At 36.7% G+C, this 20,323-nt stretch overlaps 1 protein-coding gene across 2 annotated transcripts in view; it reads left to right on the forward strand.

Moving 5' to 3' along the window:
* Positions 1 to 18,202, forward strand: part of LOC124794642 (mortality factor 4-like protein 1) — a 138,404-nt gene extending 120,202 nt beyond the window's left edge. For both annotated transcript variants that reach the window (XM_047258160.1, XM_047258159.1), the window contains 2 exons: positions 8,486 to 8,570; positions 17,448 to 18,202. In XM_047258160.1, the coding sequence (XP_047114116.1) occupies positions 8,486 to 8,570; positions 17,448 to 17,532 (170 nt within the window). In that variant the 3' untranslated portion in view covers positions 17,533 to 18,202. The remainder of the gene's footprint in view (positions 1 to 8,485; positions 8,571 to 17,447) is intronic.
* The last annotated feature ends 2,121 nt before the right edge of the window (positions 18,203 to 20,323 follow it).

Below are 20,323 nucleotides of genomic sequence, written 5' to 3' on the forward strand. Positions count from 1 at the left end.
ATCTCTTTCTGAATAGCTTCTCTAAAAAAGATGATAAAGAACAATTTTTTCTTTCTTTACCTCTTCATTGCCCAAATTAAAAGCATCTCCTGCATTTCGCAAGCACTATATATTAATGGGTTCCATCAACAGAAGAGCTGTGTTCGCTATGGCAGAAATGCTGGCTTAAAAAACCAGTGTTTGTTAGTATGTACCTTCAGCCACTCATTTTCCCATACACACAAAATCTTTTCTCTTTGCTGGCACAACACCCAAGGCATTCTGTGTGGTGTCAGCTAGCTCATTTATTTGGATTCCCACGTGACCCAGTACCTATCAGAATGACACAGCCATCCCTTATCATTGTAGTCTGTGAAGAGCATCCTGTAAATTCTGCATGACTTCAGTGGATTTGCTGAAAGGTCTCAAGGATACAGGATATCAATGGAGAGATGAATATTATTTTACTGATGACCTTTTATCTACTCAGATCATTTAGCACTGAATACGAAGATGGTTTGAAAAGTTCTCGGAACAGAATGAAAAAAAAAGTATTTACATCATTAAAACTTTTTTATTTTTATTTTTCAATTTAGTCTCCTTGCAGATTGATGCACTCTGCCAACAATGTTCGAGTGCCTCGACCCCATCTCGAAAATGAGGTTCCTCCAGGCCTGCTATTCAGAAAGAGATTCTAAATTCAATTCCAAAGATTTATTTTTCATGTTGATAATTTTTGGAGTCTAATTATCAATGTTCTTCTGTTTTACTGGAATGCTGGTACAATATGTTTTCTCTCCATTTCATTTATACGTGCTTCAGAGAATATGGGACAGACTAAAAATTCAAAGATCCGAGGAAACAAGAATTATTTTTCTTTTTTTCTTTTCTGGTGAGGAATTGCATATGACATAGGTGCCTAGTCACACTGCGATTCAGAATCCATGGCAAATGCTATGTCCCCCTGTAATTGGCTTGGTGAGTCCCAAGTTGGAGCAAGTCAAGGACATAGCATCTCAAATAGGACCATGTGTAGTAAAGTACCTGTAGGTTGAAAACAGTTTCACTTACTATGGTGTTAAACCCTGTTATAATGTACCCCAACCTAATGAGCATGGTCAACAACTAAACAAATAGTTACAGGAATATATGAACCATTGATTAAATCACAGACTCCTTCTTTTAAACCTGACAGATGTGATATGCAATCCTTAACCATGTCAAGTTTCTTATATACATAGGAAAAGAATCAGTATGTGAATCGACTTATTACCTTTGTTACTTGGCTCATGACTAACAAAAACTGTGCTCATTTCCAGCAGAAACTGCAACCTTTGCCTCTCTCATAACCAAAATGGTAATCACACACAGCTGTTGCCAGGACTCATTAACAGAAAATTATATAATTATGTGGAGGTTTTTTTTAAAATCTTACAGCTCAAAACATGTATTTAATATGCAGGGGCAATGTTACAGTAATTACATTTAGATTATATACACAAAATATATAGATTCCATGCTATTAAGTAAAAGATCATTTAAGTATATTTAACATAGCATTCCTGAGGTCAAATCATGTCAGCACCATACTGTATGGGCACTTCAATATAAGCCATTTTTTAACTCATTTTAAAAATTCTACCAGAAAGCTGTTTCAGGTTGTTTGGCAGAGAATTATACAATATTACTCCCTTAATGAATGGGGTATTCATTGTTAGATTCAATCTTCTGCTTACCATATGTAAGTCTGATTTGTGTCTTGTATCATAATCATGGATTTCTGTATTCCCGCTTGTCACTTTTTTTGTCTTTTTTCACTAATAATATTGATTGAAACATATATACTGCATTGATAGACATAATATTAAAATTAATAAACAGGTTTTTGCATGAAGTTCTAGGTCTTACTTTTGCCATAGTTCTTATTACTCTTTTCTGCAATACAAATACCCTTCTTATATTGTATTGGCTACACCCACCCCACAATACAATTCCATAAGATAGATGGGGGTACACCAACCCAAAAAATTCTATTTTTATTGCTTCAATATGTAGATATTGAACTAATCTCCTTAGTAAATACAGACTAGATGTTATTTTACCACTGACATGATCTATTTGCTGATTTCACAAAAGTCTGTCATCTGTACATATATCCCCAGAAATTTACATTCTGAACAGGTAATTTCCTGAATGTCCTCATTTACAACAGTATTTGTATTTGAGCCACTTGTCTTAAAATAAATTAAATTAGTTTTGTTAATATTGACGCTCAGGTTTTCTTTTTCAAAATGTGTTTGGGCTTTTTCAAGAAAATTCTGTACCACTGAATTTAGGGCATCATTACTACGTGCCCAGCAAACCCCAGAGGTGTCATCAGCATACATAGTAATGATGACTGGTGTCTAATACTTTTGGGAAATCATTCACGTAGCAAATAAACAAGAAGGGGCCCAACATAGAGCCTTGTGGCACCTGATTGTCAAATATTGATTCACAAATTTATCTGTTGAGCAGTCTTGAGACAAATTGAGTGTGTTAATTACATTTCTCTTTTGGTAATGTGAGGATTGAGTAAAACATATTCCACTCAAATTGTTGCCTAAGGAATCTTAACGCATTCATTGAAGCAAACTTCATTAATACTCAATCTCCTTAGCTTCTTTTTAAAATGTGCACAAATTCTGCCTCCAAATTTCTTCTGGTTGGACTTGAGTTTCAGAACATCCAGTACATAAAACAATTTTACCTATATATGCTGATGTCTGTGCACTGTGTTGGCACTGAGCTGAAAGTATTACTTGTACGAGTCTTTCTACAGTGGGCTTGGTGATTCTAAACTTGACAGAACATATACTGAAATACAGCTGGTAATATTTCATAATTGTTTTCTATGAACAAATTAATGGAGTGGCAATGGGTAGCCCTCTAAGTCCAGCCGTTGCTAATATTTTTATGGAATTTTTTGAACAGCAAGCACTGCAGTCAGCCAGAAAAAAGCCTTTGAAGTGGTATCGGTATGTGGACGACATTTTTGTCATATGGAATCACGGTGAAGAAGAACTGAACCGTTTTTTGAAGCATTTGAATAGCATCAATTCAAAAATACAATTCACTATGGAGACAGAAAGTAATGGACAGATAAATTTTTTGGACGTCTCAGTAATTAAACGAGCAGATGGGACTCTGGGTCACAAAGTCTACAGAAAAGATACGCATACCGATCGTTATATTCATAAGGATTCAAACCATCATCCCAGGTAGAAGAGAGGTATTATCAAGACATTGGTAGACAGGGCTAATAAAATCTGTGAGCCAGCTTATTTGCAAGAGGAACTAAACCACTTGCGAACCGCTTTCCAGAAAAATGGGTACGCTGGCAAGGAGATAGATAGAGCACTCCATCCCAGAAGAAAAATGTCCGAAAACGTGCAACAACAACAACCATCGGTGGGGAAAGTTTTTCTTCCATTCATCCACAATATTACGGACCGTATCGGGAAAGTGCTGGCCAAGTTCAGAGTTGAAACAATCTTCAGACCCACCAAGAAGATTAGTGAATGCTTAAGATCGGCGAAAGATGCACGACACCCTCTAGCTACTCCTGGTGTCTATAAGATTCCGTGTAGTTGTGGGAAGGTTTACATTGGAACCACAAAAAGAAGTATCAATACTCACCAAACTGAACATAAAAGGAACTGTCGACTGGGACACACGGACAAATCGGCTGTAGCGGAACATGTTTTTGAAACGGGTGACCATGAAATAAAATTTAGTGAGACGAGCGTGCTAGCTAAGACATTGCATTATTATACACATTTGTATAGAGAGGCTGTAGAGATTTTTAAACACCACAATAATTTTAACAGGAAAGAAGAAGGCTTGAAGCTAGATAAGATACGGCGATCGACTCTGTACCAAAGATGTGACAATCGATTACCTTCGATTGAGAGTAATGACGCCAGCCAGAGATAGTTTTACTGTTGACAACACGTGACGAGTGGTGGCGCCCTCTACGTGCTCTATATAAACAGGACCCCCACGGCCTAGCAGCCAGTCGTAGACTTACCTCAGATGATGTTGCCCACAGCTGGCAACGAAACGTCAGGGAGAAGTATTTCTACTATTGGACCATGGCCTCTTAGCCCAGAAGTTTTAATTAATTAATGAGTTCAGTTGCAGAGGACAGATGAAACGCAATACAATGGCTATAACGTGAGTTGCACAGTAAACCAATCATACTGTGCAATATGCATGACCACACAAGTTTGGCGTACAACAGCTGTGGCCTTATTAGTTACGTAAACCTATCCACCACAGCAAGATTGTATCACATTGAATGGGAAAAAAATAGGTTTTTAATTGTCCTGAGACCAGAAGACTGTGTAAAAAGTAACAATGGGTTTACAGTTGTCATGAGACTGGTGTGAGAACTGTTCAACATGCTGTTCACTGTTTTCTGCCACAAGTTAGGATCGAGAAACAGCATGTTCCACAATGATCAGAGTTTCTCAGAGGTCATGTCCAGAATGTGTTACACAATGTGTGCTTTCAGTACAAGTATGTTAGTAATCAGAGCACTGAACATGACATTTTTCAGATAACACCCGCAGCCAGAAGTCACACAGATTAAGATAAGATGATATTGATAGCCAGGCTGTAAGGAAATTACGGCTGAGAATTCCAGCATTACCAAAATGCCTCTGCAGCAGGTGCTACTTTACAAGCTGTTCATTGTGCAGAAGAGTGCCATCTTGCATAAAAATAATCCTACCTACATATCCACATTGTTGGAGGATTGGAATGATGTTGGTGTGAAAAAGACTCTTAATAGTATCTACCAGTGATGGTAGAGGTAACAGCACCCATAGGACCTGTCTCTTTAGAGGTGGCGATGGCGGGGGAGGGGGGGGGGGGGGGCCTACAATGAACAATGTTGTCAGGTCACAGACATGTCCAGAGTTGGGGCAATTCCCCTTGCACTGCATATTTGCATACCACTGCTCGATTCCTCAAGCAGTGCTGTGGACACATCTTTTACTGATGTTGGATCTGTTGTTTTCTTCCCTCTGCCACATTGCACTTCAAAAGAACCTGTCTTTACAAATTACATAATCATTTTCTCCAGGCCAATGGCAGACATCAGAGCAACCCCTTTTTTCATACCCTTGAGCATCCAGAACGTCTGGAGAGCTAACAGTGCACAGTCACTGTTCTCATAAAAGAGAATTGTCAGCAGTGCACGATCCTGCATTACAGTCATGACAAGCATCTCAAATGCAAACTGAGGAACAGCTGTGTACCCCATGTCATTTATTTTGCATATTCTGCCAATATAGTGCCATCTGCCAGTAAAATTTTCGTAAATTATTTATTTATTTATTTATTTTTTTTCCGTGACATGTCCCCCATCTTTGATAATATTCTGTTCAAGTTTGATGTTATTCTGAGCTGCAGTTATTTTTTTACAGCGTTTTGAAACTGAGACTTCGGTTATAATCAGTTTGTACATAATCAACTTTACATATATTAGCTTTTTTACAGGGTAGTAATTCAGTTAATAATAATAATAATAATAATAATCTACACATTATTATGACAAATGGGTTTCCATCCTCTCACAGATGATGGTTATCATATAAATATTAGTGATTTCCAACCTAGCTGAAGTTGCCACATGTGCGAAGATCCAACCCTGTCTCATTGCCCTCGCACTTCACGTGAAACAGCTCTAGCATCAGTGGTGACATGAATTACCTTATAACACTAACAAACATAAATAATAAACATACTATGTCTCCAGGAAGTGTAATTCATCAAAATGATAGATCACCTACACCTGAGGTACAGGTAAGATTTCCCCCTGGGGTGCTGTTCCAGTGTTGGAGAGCCTTGGCAGTACTGATTATTTGAGGAGGAGAAAATCAAGATGGACTGAGGTGTGAATTGGAGTTTGTGTTAGGGAGGGTATTGGATTAGGATAGTTGGTGGTGGGCCTGTGTTAGCCACAATGCCAACTGAGGTGTAGTGGATAACATACACTATGTGATCAAATGTTTCCGGACACCCCCAAAAACGTCGTTTTTTCATATTAGATGCATTGTGCTGCCACCTACTGCCAGGTACTCAATATCAGTGACCTCAGTAGTCACTGGACATTGTGAGAGAGCAGAATGGGGCACTCCGCGGAACTCACAGACTTTGAACGTGGTCAGGTGATTGCGTGTCACTTGTTGTACACGGCTGTACACAAGATTTCCTCACTCCTAAACCTCCCTAGGTCCACTGTTTCCCAATGTGATAGTGAAACGGAAACATGAAGGGGCATGTACAGCACAAAAGCGTACAGGTGACCTCGTCTGTTAACTGACAGAGACCACCGACAGTTGAAGAGGATTGTAATGCGTAATAGGCAGACATCTATCCAGACCATCATTCAGGAATTCCAAACTGCAACAGGATCCAGTGCAAGTACTATGACAGTCAGGCGGGAGGTGAGTAAACTTGGATTTCGTGGTCGAGCAGTTGCTCATAAGCCACACATCACGCCGGTAAATGCCAAACGACGTCGTACTTGGTGTAAGGAGCGTAAACATTGGATGATTGGACAGTGGAAAAACGTTATGTGGAGTGACGAATCATGGTACACAATGTGGCGATCCGATGGCAGCGTGTGGGTATGGCGAATGGCTGGTGAACATCATCTGCCAAAGTGTGTAGTGCCAACAGTAAGATTCGGAGGTGGTGGTGTTATGGTGTGGTCATGTTTTTCATGGAGAGGTCTTGCATCCATTGTTGTTTTGTATGGCACTGTCACAGCACAGGCCTACATTGATGTTTTAAGTGCCTTTTTGCTTCCCACTATTGAAAAGCAATTTGGAGATGGCGACTGCTCTTTCAACACGATCGAGCACCTGTTCATAATGCACGGCCTGTGGCGGAGTGAGTAGACAACAATAACATCCCTGTAATGGACTGGCCTGCACAGAATCCCGACCTGAATCCTATAGAACACATTTGGGATGTTTTGGAATGCCGACTTTATGCCAGGTCTCACTGACTGACATTGATACCTCTCTTCAGTGCAGCACTCTGTGAAGAATGAGCTGCCATTCCCCAAGAAAGCTTCCAGCACCTTATTGAACATATGCCTGCAAGAGTGGAAGCTATAATCGAGGCTAAGGGTGGGCCAACACCATATTAAATTCCAGCATTACCGACAGAGGGCGCCACGAACTTGTAAGCTATTTTCAGCCAGGTGTCCGGATACTTCTGATCACATAGTGTATCTGTCTAGTAAGCAGGAGACTCGGGTTCAAGTCCCGGCCTTGGCACAAATTTTAATTCATTACATCAGCTTCATCCTTATTGAGTCGATAGGATTGACAACAGTGTATTAATTACAATTGTTATATGATGAATTGTCTTCCCTGTTAGTGCTTGGGTATAAGATTGCAGTGTCAGGTACAGTTTGTCATTATATTACATGTATTGCACATGGCGTCTTTAAGCATTATTTTATGCTGCTGCTGTGAGGTCTGCCACCTCACATCATCTAAACGTAAAATGGGGAGTTTTCGTTCTACTGCTGCTATTTTAACCACACAAATGCAACAACAAAAATTTATTATGTGTCCCTTTTCAACCCTTCCTTATATTTTTTTAAAATGTTGTATTTGCATTTTTTAATCTCTTGCTTTTTTATTATTTCCTTTCGATTGTTTTTTCCCCTCCATGGCGCACAGCCATTATTCAGAGCCATGATTTCATTGCATTTTATGTTTTGTTCTCCAGTTCTTCCAACTATCATCAAAGACATTTGTCATGTATGGATACACATAATTTCTGTGAAACAGTTATTGTGTTTTGCTCTCAATGAAATATAATTATGTTACAAAGGTTTCTGTAATCTAAAATGATGCAGTTGAATGCTGCACCTCCCTCCAGTCACCAGTAGTAAAAATAAGTCCATAAGATAACAGATAACTTGTTGTTGAACCATCATAAATTGATACTGCTGAAAATATGATTCTAAAGTCATGGGAAAAACATCGCTTTCATTGCAATTATCACTAAGCATGAAAAGGTAGTCCATGTAGTCCATTTTTCCTAGTGTTCTCCACATACATATCATACAGAACAGAAGTACATTGCAAGTTGTGGTATTGCTGGAAACTGAAATTGTGAACTTTGTTGCCAATGACAGAAAGAAACTGTTCATTTAAATTTTGTATCAACTTCTAACATGAACAGAATGTTGTAGAAATTTTTTCCCCAAAGTTCATCCCTGTTCCGAGATTTTCAATTTAAAAGAGGGATGTTTTGTGTGTCTCTTTAAATATGAAGTAATTCTTCTTTATAATTGAAAAGATGTTCTCCTAAGTTTGCTCTCCTCTGTAACATGAGTGGCAATCTGTCATCCAAGTAATTAATGACACTTTTTCTTGAATATCCCATTGTTGTAATTGTTGTTACTTTTGAAAAATTATAAATTTTTATTTTTTAGTTCGCCTTGGAAGTGTGCTGGCATACACACCACTAGACGACAAGAGTATTGCACTGTTAACAGCGTACATCAATGATTTTCTCAGGTAAAACAGATTTTAATAAGCTTATTAATTGAAGTATTGTAGCATCATATTTTTCAGGTGGTCTGTGTGGTGTTACCGAAGAAATTACAGTTAGCAAAAATATTAATGAATAACTGTGATTCCTAGTAAATCATTTTGGAAAAAATATAATGCATGTGGTTTTAAGAATGACAGTGAGTGACTGTTGTTTAGCTTCTTTGTTTTCAGTAATGCTTTCTTGTCACAATCAGCATTTGCCGATGGCATATGTCATATTAGAGACATTTACTAAATATTGTGTCAGTAGTTAAAGAACTGTACGTATATATAAAATATAAGCAAAAGGCACACTATAGTGACACCATCATAAATGTGAATAGTTATAGTTGAAAGAAGTTCGTTGTTATGTAGTATGAATAACAAAAAAAGGTCAGGAAGATGATCATAGACTGATAACTGAAAATTAAAAAATTATTAATGTTCTGTAAAACATAGTAATGTTGAATATGGACACACAACAGTGGTGGCAATATTGGCAAATAATAGTTTTCAGCTGTTGTCAACACTGGGAAGCCTGTAAGATTTTTGATGTATTCTCGTTGTCCGTTGTAGTAGTTGTCGGGTTGATGTGGAATTGTTATTCACATCTTAGTCTCACTGACAAACAATGTAGTTGGTGAATATGTTGCTGTCAGGCAATAAATGTGAAGGTTTAAAAATGCAATTCTCAGTCAGTCCTCAGATTTTTTTTTCTGTTTCTTATCACTTCTTTCATCTCTGGCGATGATTTGTGTATCAGAAATGCTCAGTTACACTGTTATTTGTAGTATGTGTTAAACAGAGGCGCCCCCCCCCCCCCCCCAAAATTATCGAATGGTGAAGTCTGTTTCAAAGATTTGGACAGAGGTTCATACCTAGAAAAAATGCTTCATTGTTGAAATCAGCTATCACAGCTTGACCTTTCTAGCAGGAACAGAAACAGTTGTAACCAGTAATTGGATTGTATGTGTACTGTCTTCATGAAAACAGAATATCAATCTCAGTTAAAATATCAGATTGCCATGTGAGACATTGTGATCTTCACCTGCTTGCAGGTGACTGAGTGATATTGTTACAATGGAAACAAATAATGAAATTTCATTTCTTTAAATGTTATATGTTGGATGTGCTTTTGTTGGTTTCTACTGAGACCTCTAGACACAATATAAACTGTGATCATAATCATTAATTAATCAGCATCTATAATTTTTTCAAGCTAGAATTATTGTACCAGAACTTTGGAAAAACAGAGTTAAGCATTTCTGACTATTGTTTGCTGCCTTCAGTTACAGTCACTGTCTTGTCTGAGAGTGGAAAACATGAGCCACTACAGAATTTTTTCCAGAGATCTTTTTGATAATAATCTGTTGTTGTAGTCGTTGAAGGCTTCATGTAATCCTCTTGATAGCCAAGTCTATTTCATTTCAGCATGTCTCTGTGTATAAATACCCAAAGTGTGGTGGTTTGGGTATCCAGCCTTGAATTGTGTACCGTCATTGACTATTGTAGAATAAATGGTGTGTAGAGAAACATAATTTGTCATGTTCGGGCTGTCAGTCAGTGCAGTAGAATACTGCCATGACATACAGGAGTAACATCTAACATTTTCCTTCACATGAGAAGATATCCTACAGGGAGTTAAGCAGTTTAGTCTGTCTTATGTGTCCGTTCATGGTTTAGGTCACTAGGCTTTTGTTTTCGAAAAAATTGAGATCAACAGTCATCACATTTTGAGTACTTTACTGTGTTCAATAGGAGAGCTGGTGCAACAGTTAGAGTCTATGCTTACCAACCTGGACAATGTGGACTCTAATCCTTGCTCGTACTTTTTTTATATTTTCTGTAGATAATTAAAAGTATTTAATAAAACTGAAGATGAACTTTGTTTTGTGCAATAATTACTGGTTAACTGTAATGCATGTCATTACTTTCACCTTTCAGGCAGTTGATTACCTTAAATAATTGTGCACATACACAACTTCATGAATACAGTCCAAGTTTCTTTTTCAGTGAATGTAAGGCAGAAAAAATCCCATGTGTCAAAGTGTTTTTATTTAGTAGACATTGTGTAGAGTGTTTAGATATTTTATGGCATTTATTTCCAATGAAAGTCAGAACCAAGTTCAGAAAGAAACCATCTGAACAATAATATGAACTGAATGTGTTAGGATTATGAACTCTGCAACACAAGGAAACCGAATGACTCAACAATTTCATTGTTATCAGTAACTGTTTATTACCACAAGAAATTTTGACGGTTTAACTCTCCATCATCAGGTTGTAACTATGTGGATTAAAACGGCATGTATGCATTGTGTAATGAGCTTGGAATAACCTGTGGCACTGTCTCCAGTTGGCACAGGAATCTTTTCTTGACAATGATGCATCACATATAACACTGCACTTTGTCAGTGATGGTGTATGTGATGTGATGTATCATGACAAGAAAAGGAGCCCTTGACTACCGTAGATACGATGCCACAGGTTGTTCCAAAGTCATAGTACAACACATGTGCCATGCGTATAATTCCACCTGATGAATGAGGTTTAACCCTTCAAAATGTCTTGTGACAATAAACAAACACTAACTGGTAACAGTAAACTTGTTGTTTCATTCGATATTAGTAACAGTCGTGGTAAAGTCTAAACAAAAATGTTCACAAACATAAGGAAACCACAGACTGAGTAATCGGGTTTTGACAATTTTGCCATTCTGCTAGATTGCGATGGAGTTAATTTATTATTACTATATTATTATTATTTCTTTCCTTTCTCAGACGTTATGTCTGGTTAAAAATGGAAAATTATTATTATTATTATTATTATTATTATTATTATTTTCGATTATTCCCATTTAAGAGAGCGTTTGAACTTGAATTCCTTTATGATGATTGTTTATGTTTTTTCTGAGCCCAAATTTTCTTCATGTGTTCACTGTGTTGTTTCTTTCGCTCTGCTGTCCATTTGCATCCTGGTCTCTTCTGTGTTGTGGTGTCAAATTTATGTTTTTTGATGATGTTCCTGAATTCAGTTCTATTTTCTGCATCATTTACTGTTATGTGTGCTTGTCTGAGATCCTCTTCAACTTCTTTTATCCATTTTGTTTTTCCCCTGCCTGAGTTGATGACTTTAAGAATTCGCTTTGAAATTCTGTTTTCATTCATCCTGTGGATATGTCCATAGAACTGCATTCTTCTTTTCCTTATTGTATCCGTAATCTTGTCTGTGTATTTATGTAATTCTGATGTTGGTCTCTTCTTCCAGATTCCTTGCTCTTGTATCGGGCCAAACATTTTCCTGAGAATTTTCCTTTCTTGTTTCTCTATTTCTTTGATTTTAGTTTGCCCACCTATTTGTGTTGTTTCAGATGCATACAGTGCCTCCGGAAGTACGACAGTGTTGTAGTGCCTCAATTTTGCTTTAATGGACATGGACCTTTTGTTATAATAGTTCCACGTGAGTTTATATGCTTTCTGTAGTTTTTTTATTCTTTCCTCATTGGCCTTTAGGTTGATCCCTGATGGCTGGATGATTTCTCCCAGGTACTTAAAATGTGGTACTTGTACGATTTTCCCATGGGTTGTCACAATAGGCAATTTGTCTTGTGGCACTCTTTCTATGTACTGGGTTTTCTCATATGAGATTTGCAGGCCAGTTCTTTGTGCAATTTCGTGTAACTTCTATATGGTGTTGTGGTTTCTTTTCTATTATTTGTGAGGATTGCAAGGTCATCCGCAAAAGCTAAACACTTCACATTGAATCTATTATCTTTTCTAATGCCAATTTGGATTCCTTTGACTTCTTTTTCCCATGTCCTTATAATTTTTTCGAGAATGATATTAAAGAGTAATGGTGAAAGTCCGTCACCCTGTCGCACTCCAGTTTGGATTTCAAATGGTTCCGAGATATCCCCCATAAATTTAACCTTGGAGACTGTGTCAGTTAATGTTTCCCGAATGATTGCTCTTATCTTTCTGTCAATGCTGAATTCTTCCAGCGTCTTGCAGAGCGCTACTCTGTCTATTGAGTCGTAGGCCTTTTTAAAATCTACAAAAGTAACCACTGTGTTACAGGTGTTTCTCATCTGGAGAATCATTTTCAGATGCCAGATCTGCTCTATGCTTGATCGTCCTTTGCGAAAACCGGCCTGGTATTCTCCTATTTGTGGGTCAGCTTGTTCTTCTAATCTATTCATGAGAACTTTTGATAGGATTTTATATGTGACCGGTATGAGTGAGATACCCCTATAATTATTTGGTTCAGTTTTGTCCCCTTTTTTTGTGGAGTGGATGGATGAGTGCGCGTTTCCATTCAGAAGGGATCTGTTCTCTTTCCCAAATGTTTAATATGATTTTGTGAATTTTTCCTGTTAATCTTTTATTATTATTATTATTATTATTATTATTATTTCAAAAGTCAGAGTAATTTCATATGGGCTTGCTAACAATAAGTGTTGCCGCCAGTTTCATAATACTTGCTACCACATGTGATCTCGTTGACTGACAGTCTTAAAAACTTTCACTTCTGTTGTTGAAAATTAAGTGCGTTGTCATCAGAATAGAGGGATACTTTCCTTGTGGTCTGTGTCTCTTAAGGCAAGGAAGAAAAAGAAACAAACTGTTGCAATTTAACATAGAATCAAACTTCTGTCCCTTCACAAAGAAAGCCTGCATTTTCATCATTCAATTACAGTGATAACCAAAAACAATGTTGTTAAGGAGCTTGATAGTGTACAAATAGCTAATAACACACTCTCACCCTTTGCGTCCTTCAGAAAAGTTTCTCTCTCTTCACAGAAAAGGTCTATAACACAGACAGGACCAGTTTTTCATAATATTTCAAGTAATTATTCCTCTTCCACATATATGAAAAAAAAATTGCATGTTGCATTTCATTTGCACCAGTCTTCGACACTGGCTTTGATTCTCACTGCCACTTTTTGTGCTGTCAGGTATATTGGTGTAAATAACAAAAGATGTTGGAGGTTTGTATTGTTATTGTGGCAAAATAAAAGAAAATCTCAGATGGAACCTGCAGCTATTAAGAAGAGAGTCTTGGGTGATAAAATATAATAAATTAAACAAGATTATAAGACCCCTTGCTTTTCTCCTTAAGTCACTTCATTTTCTTTAGAATTTGGAATTCTATTGAGAAATGTATGTATCTAGCATTATGCTGATCCCAGTATCCTTGAGTTGTGTGCAGCTAGTCAATGGTTGTGGATCAGCACGTGTCCTTGGAATCTTCCGCAGTGGCATGCTTCAACACAATGTTCTCGATTTACAAGCCATGTCATTTTGAATTAATTTTTTTAATAAATCAATACAACCTCTCAGTGCTTTTGTGTCCCAGTAATGTACACATCTGAAGGGGTTACAATAGTCATTAGGGTGGAAAGTGACTACATGTACCCACGGAAAAGTTTCTTATTTAATTAGTCAAAATTCATTATGATGCTTATATCATCATAACTTTGAAGCTTGATTTGGCACTTAGTTTCTGGATCATAAGTGAAAAACCAAGATTCATCCCATGTAATCACTTTTTCAAAGAAATTAGGATCACTTTCAGTGCTTACACTTTTCTCATGTTCAATTGACTACGTAAAATTTGCCTTACACGTTCTTCTCAATTCCTACAGTCTCAGCAATCAATCGAATACTCAATAACAGTCAGATCAAATCATATTACCTACTTTTTCAATATTTTCATCCATTTTTGATACTGAAGGGTGTCCAAGATGTGTTTCATCTTCAACATCTTCTGGGTCATCTTACAAACCATTTAAAAAATTGCGGACATGACAAACAAGTCTTCACCATACACTTATTTCAGTAAGAGATTGGCTTCAGTAGCAGTTTTTCCAAGTTTCATGTGAAACTTTGCAACAATTTCTTGCTCTATTATTACACATATCATTTTTCTGGCAAAACAAAACATCAGCTCTTAACACAGATGATGACTATGGCCACACTGATCGGTCATTAGACACCAGAGATGTGACATTTGATTGAGAAGGCTTCATGCTTCACAGCTATTGGCCATTCATCTTTGGCACATCCATACCTACTCTATGACGAAACCATTCAGTGACATCTTGTATATTAAGTGATCTAGACAGTCTTATTCACAAAAAAATTTACAGGTAAAGTTTAATTATGCAGCTGATGTTTATGCAACACAGTGAATTTCTGTAAATATTTCTACACTTCTGAGAACCTTATGACATCTCCCTTACTTTATGAATGCATATAATTTATTTATCGGTGCGTTAATATAATTACTTATATATTTACACCTCGAGTGGACGTAAGTAAGGGCAATGTGTAACAAAGTATTTTTGTTGTACGTATCTTGTAATATGCCTGAGTCGGGTAGCTGGTGATTCCTTCTAATTAAAACTCAAGGTAATACAATTTGTGGCGGTTTAGTTTTTGATGATAATATTTTTCCAAATTCATTGCAGAATACATCAAACTTCACATATAGTCTCTTTGACAATCCAACAGCTGACAGACTGAGTTACTGAAAAGACTTGACTACAAAGTGAACCCCTGATGCTGCATTGCTGTGTTTGCTCATATATATTCCAAACAATGAGTGTTCATTACTTCAATTATTACACCATCATGAAATTAATAGTTACAATTAAAAGTTACAAATATATAAAAGGTTGACAATCAGATTACTTACATCATAAAATATTAGTTCATTACAGATGAGCTTTAGGTTAGAAAATTAAATATGACTTTTTTACAATAATGCATCTCATTAATTTAATAAATACAAATCAATTATCGATCTGGAAATATTGCTAACATTTACGTAATATATACACAATTTGTTTAACCTCTTTAATATCTCATAACTTTGAAATATGCATCCAAACAGAAGTAATGGAGTTAATTACATGTGCTAACAATGATCAGTTAATTATTTTAGTAATGGTATTAATTCTAGTTTACAAATTTGGGTTTGAAATTACATATCACTTGAAATTATGTGAATTTAAATTTGGTTCTTGCTTTTTGATCGATTTACAATAACGTGTTCCAAACTGAACTTTTGAGATCTAATTGCAGTTAATTGACGAAAGTAATAATGATGCTAACATTTGTAACTACTTCTAATCAAATGAATTACATACTGATTATTATAGTTCTGACCTTACGACTTATCTTAGAAGAAAGATTAAGGAAAGGCAAATCTACGTTTCTAGCATTTGTAGACTTAGAGAAAGCTTTTGACAATGTTGACTGGAATACTCTCTTTCAAATTCTAAAGGTGGCCGGGGTAAAATACAGGGAGCGAAAGGCTATTTACAATTTGTACAGAAACCAGATGGCAGTTATAAGAGTCGAGGGACATGAAAGGGAAGCAGTGGTTGGGAAGGGAGTAAGACAGGGTTGTAGCCTGTCCCCGATGTTGTTCAATCTGTATATTGAGCAAGCAGTAAAGGAAACAAAAGAAAAATTCGGAGTAGGTATTAAAATTCATGGAGAAGAAATAAAAGCTTTCAGGTTTGCCGATGACATTGTAATTCTGTCAGAGACAGCAAAGGACTTGGAAGAGCAGTTGAATGGAATGGACAGTGTCTTGAAAGGAGGATATAAGATGAACATCAACAAAAGCAAAACAAGGATAATGGAATGTAGTCTAATTAAGTCGGGTGATGCTGAGGGAATTAGATTAGGAAATGAGGCACTTAAAGTAGTAAAGGAGTTTTGCTATTTGGGGAGCAAAATAACTGATGATGGTCGAAGTAGAGAGGATATAAAATGTAGGCTGGCAATGGCAAGGAAAGCGTTTCTGAAGAAGAGAAATTTGTTAACATCCAGTATTGATTTAAGTGTCAGGAAGTCATTTCTGAAAGTATTCGTATGGAGTGTAGCCATGTATGGAAGTGAAACATGGACGATAAATAGTTTGGACAAGAAGAGAATAGAAGCTTTCGAAATGTGGTGCTACAGAAGAATGCTGAAGATTAGATGGGTAGATCACATAACTAATGAGGAAGTGTTGAATAGGATTGGGGAGAAGAGAAGTTTGTGGCACAACTTGACCAGAAGAAGGGATCGGTTGGTAGGACATGTTCTGAGGCATCAAGGGATCACCAATTTAGTATTGGAGGGCAGCGTGGAGGGTAAAAATCGTAGAGGGAGACCAAGAGATGAATACACTAAGCAGATTCAGAAGGATGTAGGTTGCAGTAGGTACTGGGAGATGAAAAAGCTTGCACAGGATAGAGTAGCATGGAGAGCTGCATCAAACCAGTCTCAGGACTGAAGACCACAACAACAACACGAGTAAGTGTTGATGGTTCATAGTATTATATAGTACAATTACATAACAGGAAAAGATGCCATAGTGGCATGATTTTTATTCTTTGTGTAACAGAAAGTACTGATAACCGGCTACAAACTCCGGGTATCAAATATTATAGTAATGTTGGGGGGGGGGGGGGGGGGGGTGTATGTTAAACCTCTTCCATAAATATTTCTCTTATTTACATGTTCATCAAGGTATAATGACTTTTGTGGTGTCAGTAAAGTGTAGTTGCAGGATATGTAACTTGTATGTAGTTTGCAGATGTTAATCTGTTCCTTACTTTTCCCTTATGAGAAGGCTGTTGCAATGTGTGTGTGGAATTTTGTCATACAAATATTAGATGAGATCTTCTCAACAGGCTGATGACATAACTTTATTGCAACTTGGGTCACAGTTTTTTACAGAATTACCTCGGTTAATCAATATAGAATGGACAGTGAATTGCACATTTTTATTAATAATTTGTAGTGTAAACCACATACAATATCAAAAAAGACAACAAAATTAATTACCATATTTTGCTTGTTTCAGATTCTTACATAAAAATTACTCATCACTACAAGCTGTACAGGATTACCACATTGCAGCACCTGAGTATCACAGAAAAGCTGTGTGATTGCCTCTCATAAGTATTTTTTATTCTATCTTGCGTGTTTATAAGTGTTAGCTTGTAGTTTGTCACAGTATTTAGAGTTTAAGACTGACTGTGCATTCTGCTAAGGCAATTTTTGTAAACACTGTATCCAAATAACAATCACATTGTATTTGGGGGTCTGTATTACTCATGGTTTAATAAGTTGACTGCCAAAAAACAGTTTGAGACCTTGTATGTGTTAAAATAGTGGAAACAGTTGTATTGATACCACCACATTGCACAAGGATGTATCTGAACATCCAGTAGAATAAGAAAATACCAATACAGTGATCTGAATTCTCATTAATATATTTGCCATTTCAGTAATCTGATTGCCGTTGTATTGTACACTCACATGCATATTTGAGGAGGCTTCCTTATTCATTGTGTTTCTGTTGAGTATGTTTTATGAGAACATATTCAATTGGTCTTTTGATTGTGTATATGTATTCTGTTTGCAAAATGTACATGTTACAGCAGAGAAATTGTAACTCCTTTTGCAGTTGCTGTTTAGAAGTTACAAATATATATGTGTATTGTCTGTGCTTACTTTCCACTAAAAATTGGTTTGAGACTGCTGTTTCTTTCTGGCTTTCATTATTTTGCAATAAAAGATGGACTTACAGAAAGCAAGGACTTTCTGGTGGAAAAAGTTGTGTGTTTTATTCCAAAAGTAAGTTACTAGTTAAAATAAAACCTTACTTTCTTCCTGTCATATAAATTTTTAATATAAACAGTTTCATTCTGCCTTGTTTTCTGATAGATATGATTTTTAGTCACATTTATCAGGGATTGTAAGCAACAATGATTAAATTTTTATACATCCCAAAGTCTGATTGAACAGAAGAAATTCACATGTTTATGAATTTGTGGTTCATAGTGGAATTGCACCTCAGTCAAAAATGATAGGCCACTGTTACAAATTATGATACTTACACAAGATAGAATCATTTGTAAATTATGTACTCGTTCACTATGTCTAGCTCAGAATCAGTAAAATTCATAAATCTTCAGACAGTGTACGTACTTGAGATTTTGCCAGCTTTTGAAAGCCATATGGTGGTGCAGTAAAAACCATAGTGCCATTATTCTTGAATGTTCATGTTATTTTCTAATGTTTGAGATTTCTAGAAAATGTGCCAGTTCAGTCTGTATCAAATATCTAAGGATTTGCTATATCTCCTGGCCATTTCAAATTAATGGCTACGCTAGATGAAGAACAATGACATTGGCCATTTCATAAGTTACTTATGTTGTATGAAGGAGGTGGCACACACCCCAACCCTATCTGTAGCAATCGGTGTACAGGGTATAGCTAATTTACTGTGCTCTCTAACCCCTGTCTATAAGGCTAAGGAAAATTAGAACAAATAGTATACAATATTTGCTCTTTCAGAAATTTCAGCTGCCACATATTATAGGAAATTCTGGAGTGGTTGTAGAAAATATTTGTATCTTGAAGCTTGCTTTCCTCATATGTTCTGATTAGTGACGTTATGTATGAGACTTTAAACTGAGAAAACAGATCAGATTTTCAGAGCATCTAACTTTGCTTATAGAATTTTGGACGCAGGACACTGTATTAATTCTCTTTTCGAAAAATGTAAACTCTCCATTGACATGTTAAGTGTTGTTTGCTTTCTTGTAATGATTTGGCACTCATTTTGTGATCAACTTCTCTTGTTGTATGTGACAACTGTTCACTTGTATCTTTATTGATGTGTAACAAATTTTTCCCCCTCTTCCTTTTTGCACATGAATGTGATAGTACTGCTACTCCATATGACCTTGTTGAGTAATGCACAGATAAATTGTTTTGACACAGTCTAAATACTGAAGATCATTATTATTATTATTATTATTCAGAAAGTGACCATATCGTAGTGAGATGACAGACATGAGTTACCTGAAATATACTCAGCTATTAGATTTTCTTAATCCCTTATGTTAGTTACAAACTTGACTCAGAAGCTTACAAACACTATAAAATGTAAATTTGATATATTTACTCTCTCTCTTTTTCTCTTTCACTCACTCACTTACTCAGTTTCTCTCTCTCTCTCTCTCTCTCTCTCTCTCTCTCTCTCTCTCTCTCTCTCTCAGCACAGTTGTCTTACAGCAGGTCTAAATGTTATGTATACACCTTTACTTGCATAAATATTGAAACAGGTGGTAGTGCAAAAGATAGAGAAGGAAAGACACATAAAACTTCAAAACTGTTTCAACCGTCATCTTCATTTCATGACTTTTCAAATACAGATGATTAGATGTCTATTTGAATGGAATCATTGATCTGCTTGGTGTATAATTGGAACTCACCACACAAGCTGAGTATGGGGCCTGTTCCTGTAGGCACCTGTGGCCAATCACAACCCACTAAAGGTGGATTGCTTTCAACACCTTTAACTTGTTAACTGCTGTGAGGCTTCCAGCAGACACAGCAGAGGTTCATGCCTGATGGCGAGTGCCCAGCGGTGGCCACACACTACTCTCTGTTTAGTGCAGTATATGTTTAGGTGGAGCGTAAAGTTGCAAACAACAGTGTTCAAAATTTTGGACGATATCTTGTACCAGATTTCCTGTACACTGATGTGAACTCAATTAAGAAGTACAAATTAATGCACAGTAATGCACTACATACTGTAAACAAAGTGTAGCATGTGGCCACTGGCAGCACACACCACCAGGTGTGAACCTCCACTGTGTTCTCAGGTCACCTCACAACAGCCAACATGTAATACATGACAACTGTCTTAACTTACTTGTTGAAGCT

This window comes from Schistocerca piceifrons, chromosome 4 (genome assembly GCF_021461385.2).
Source record: "Schistocerca piceifrons isolate TAMUIC-IGC-003096 chromosome 4, iqSchPice1.1, whole genome shotgun sequence".
In the NCBI taxonomy this organism is placed as follows: Eukaryota; Metazoa; Arthropoda; class Insecta; order Orthoptera; family Acrididae; genus Schistocerca; species Schistocerca piceifrons.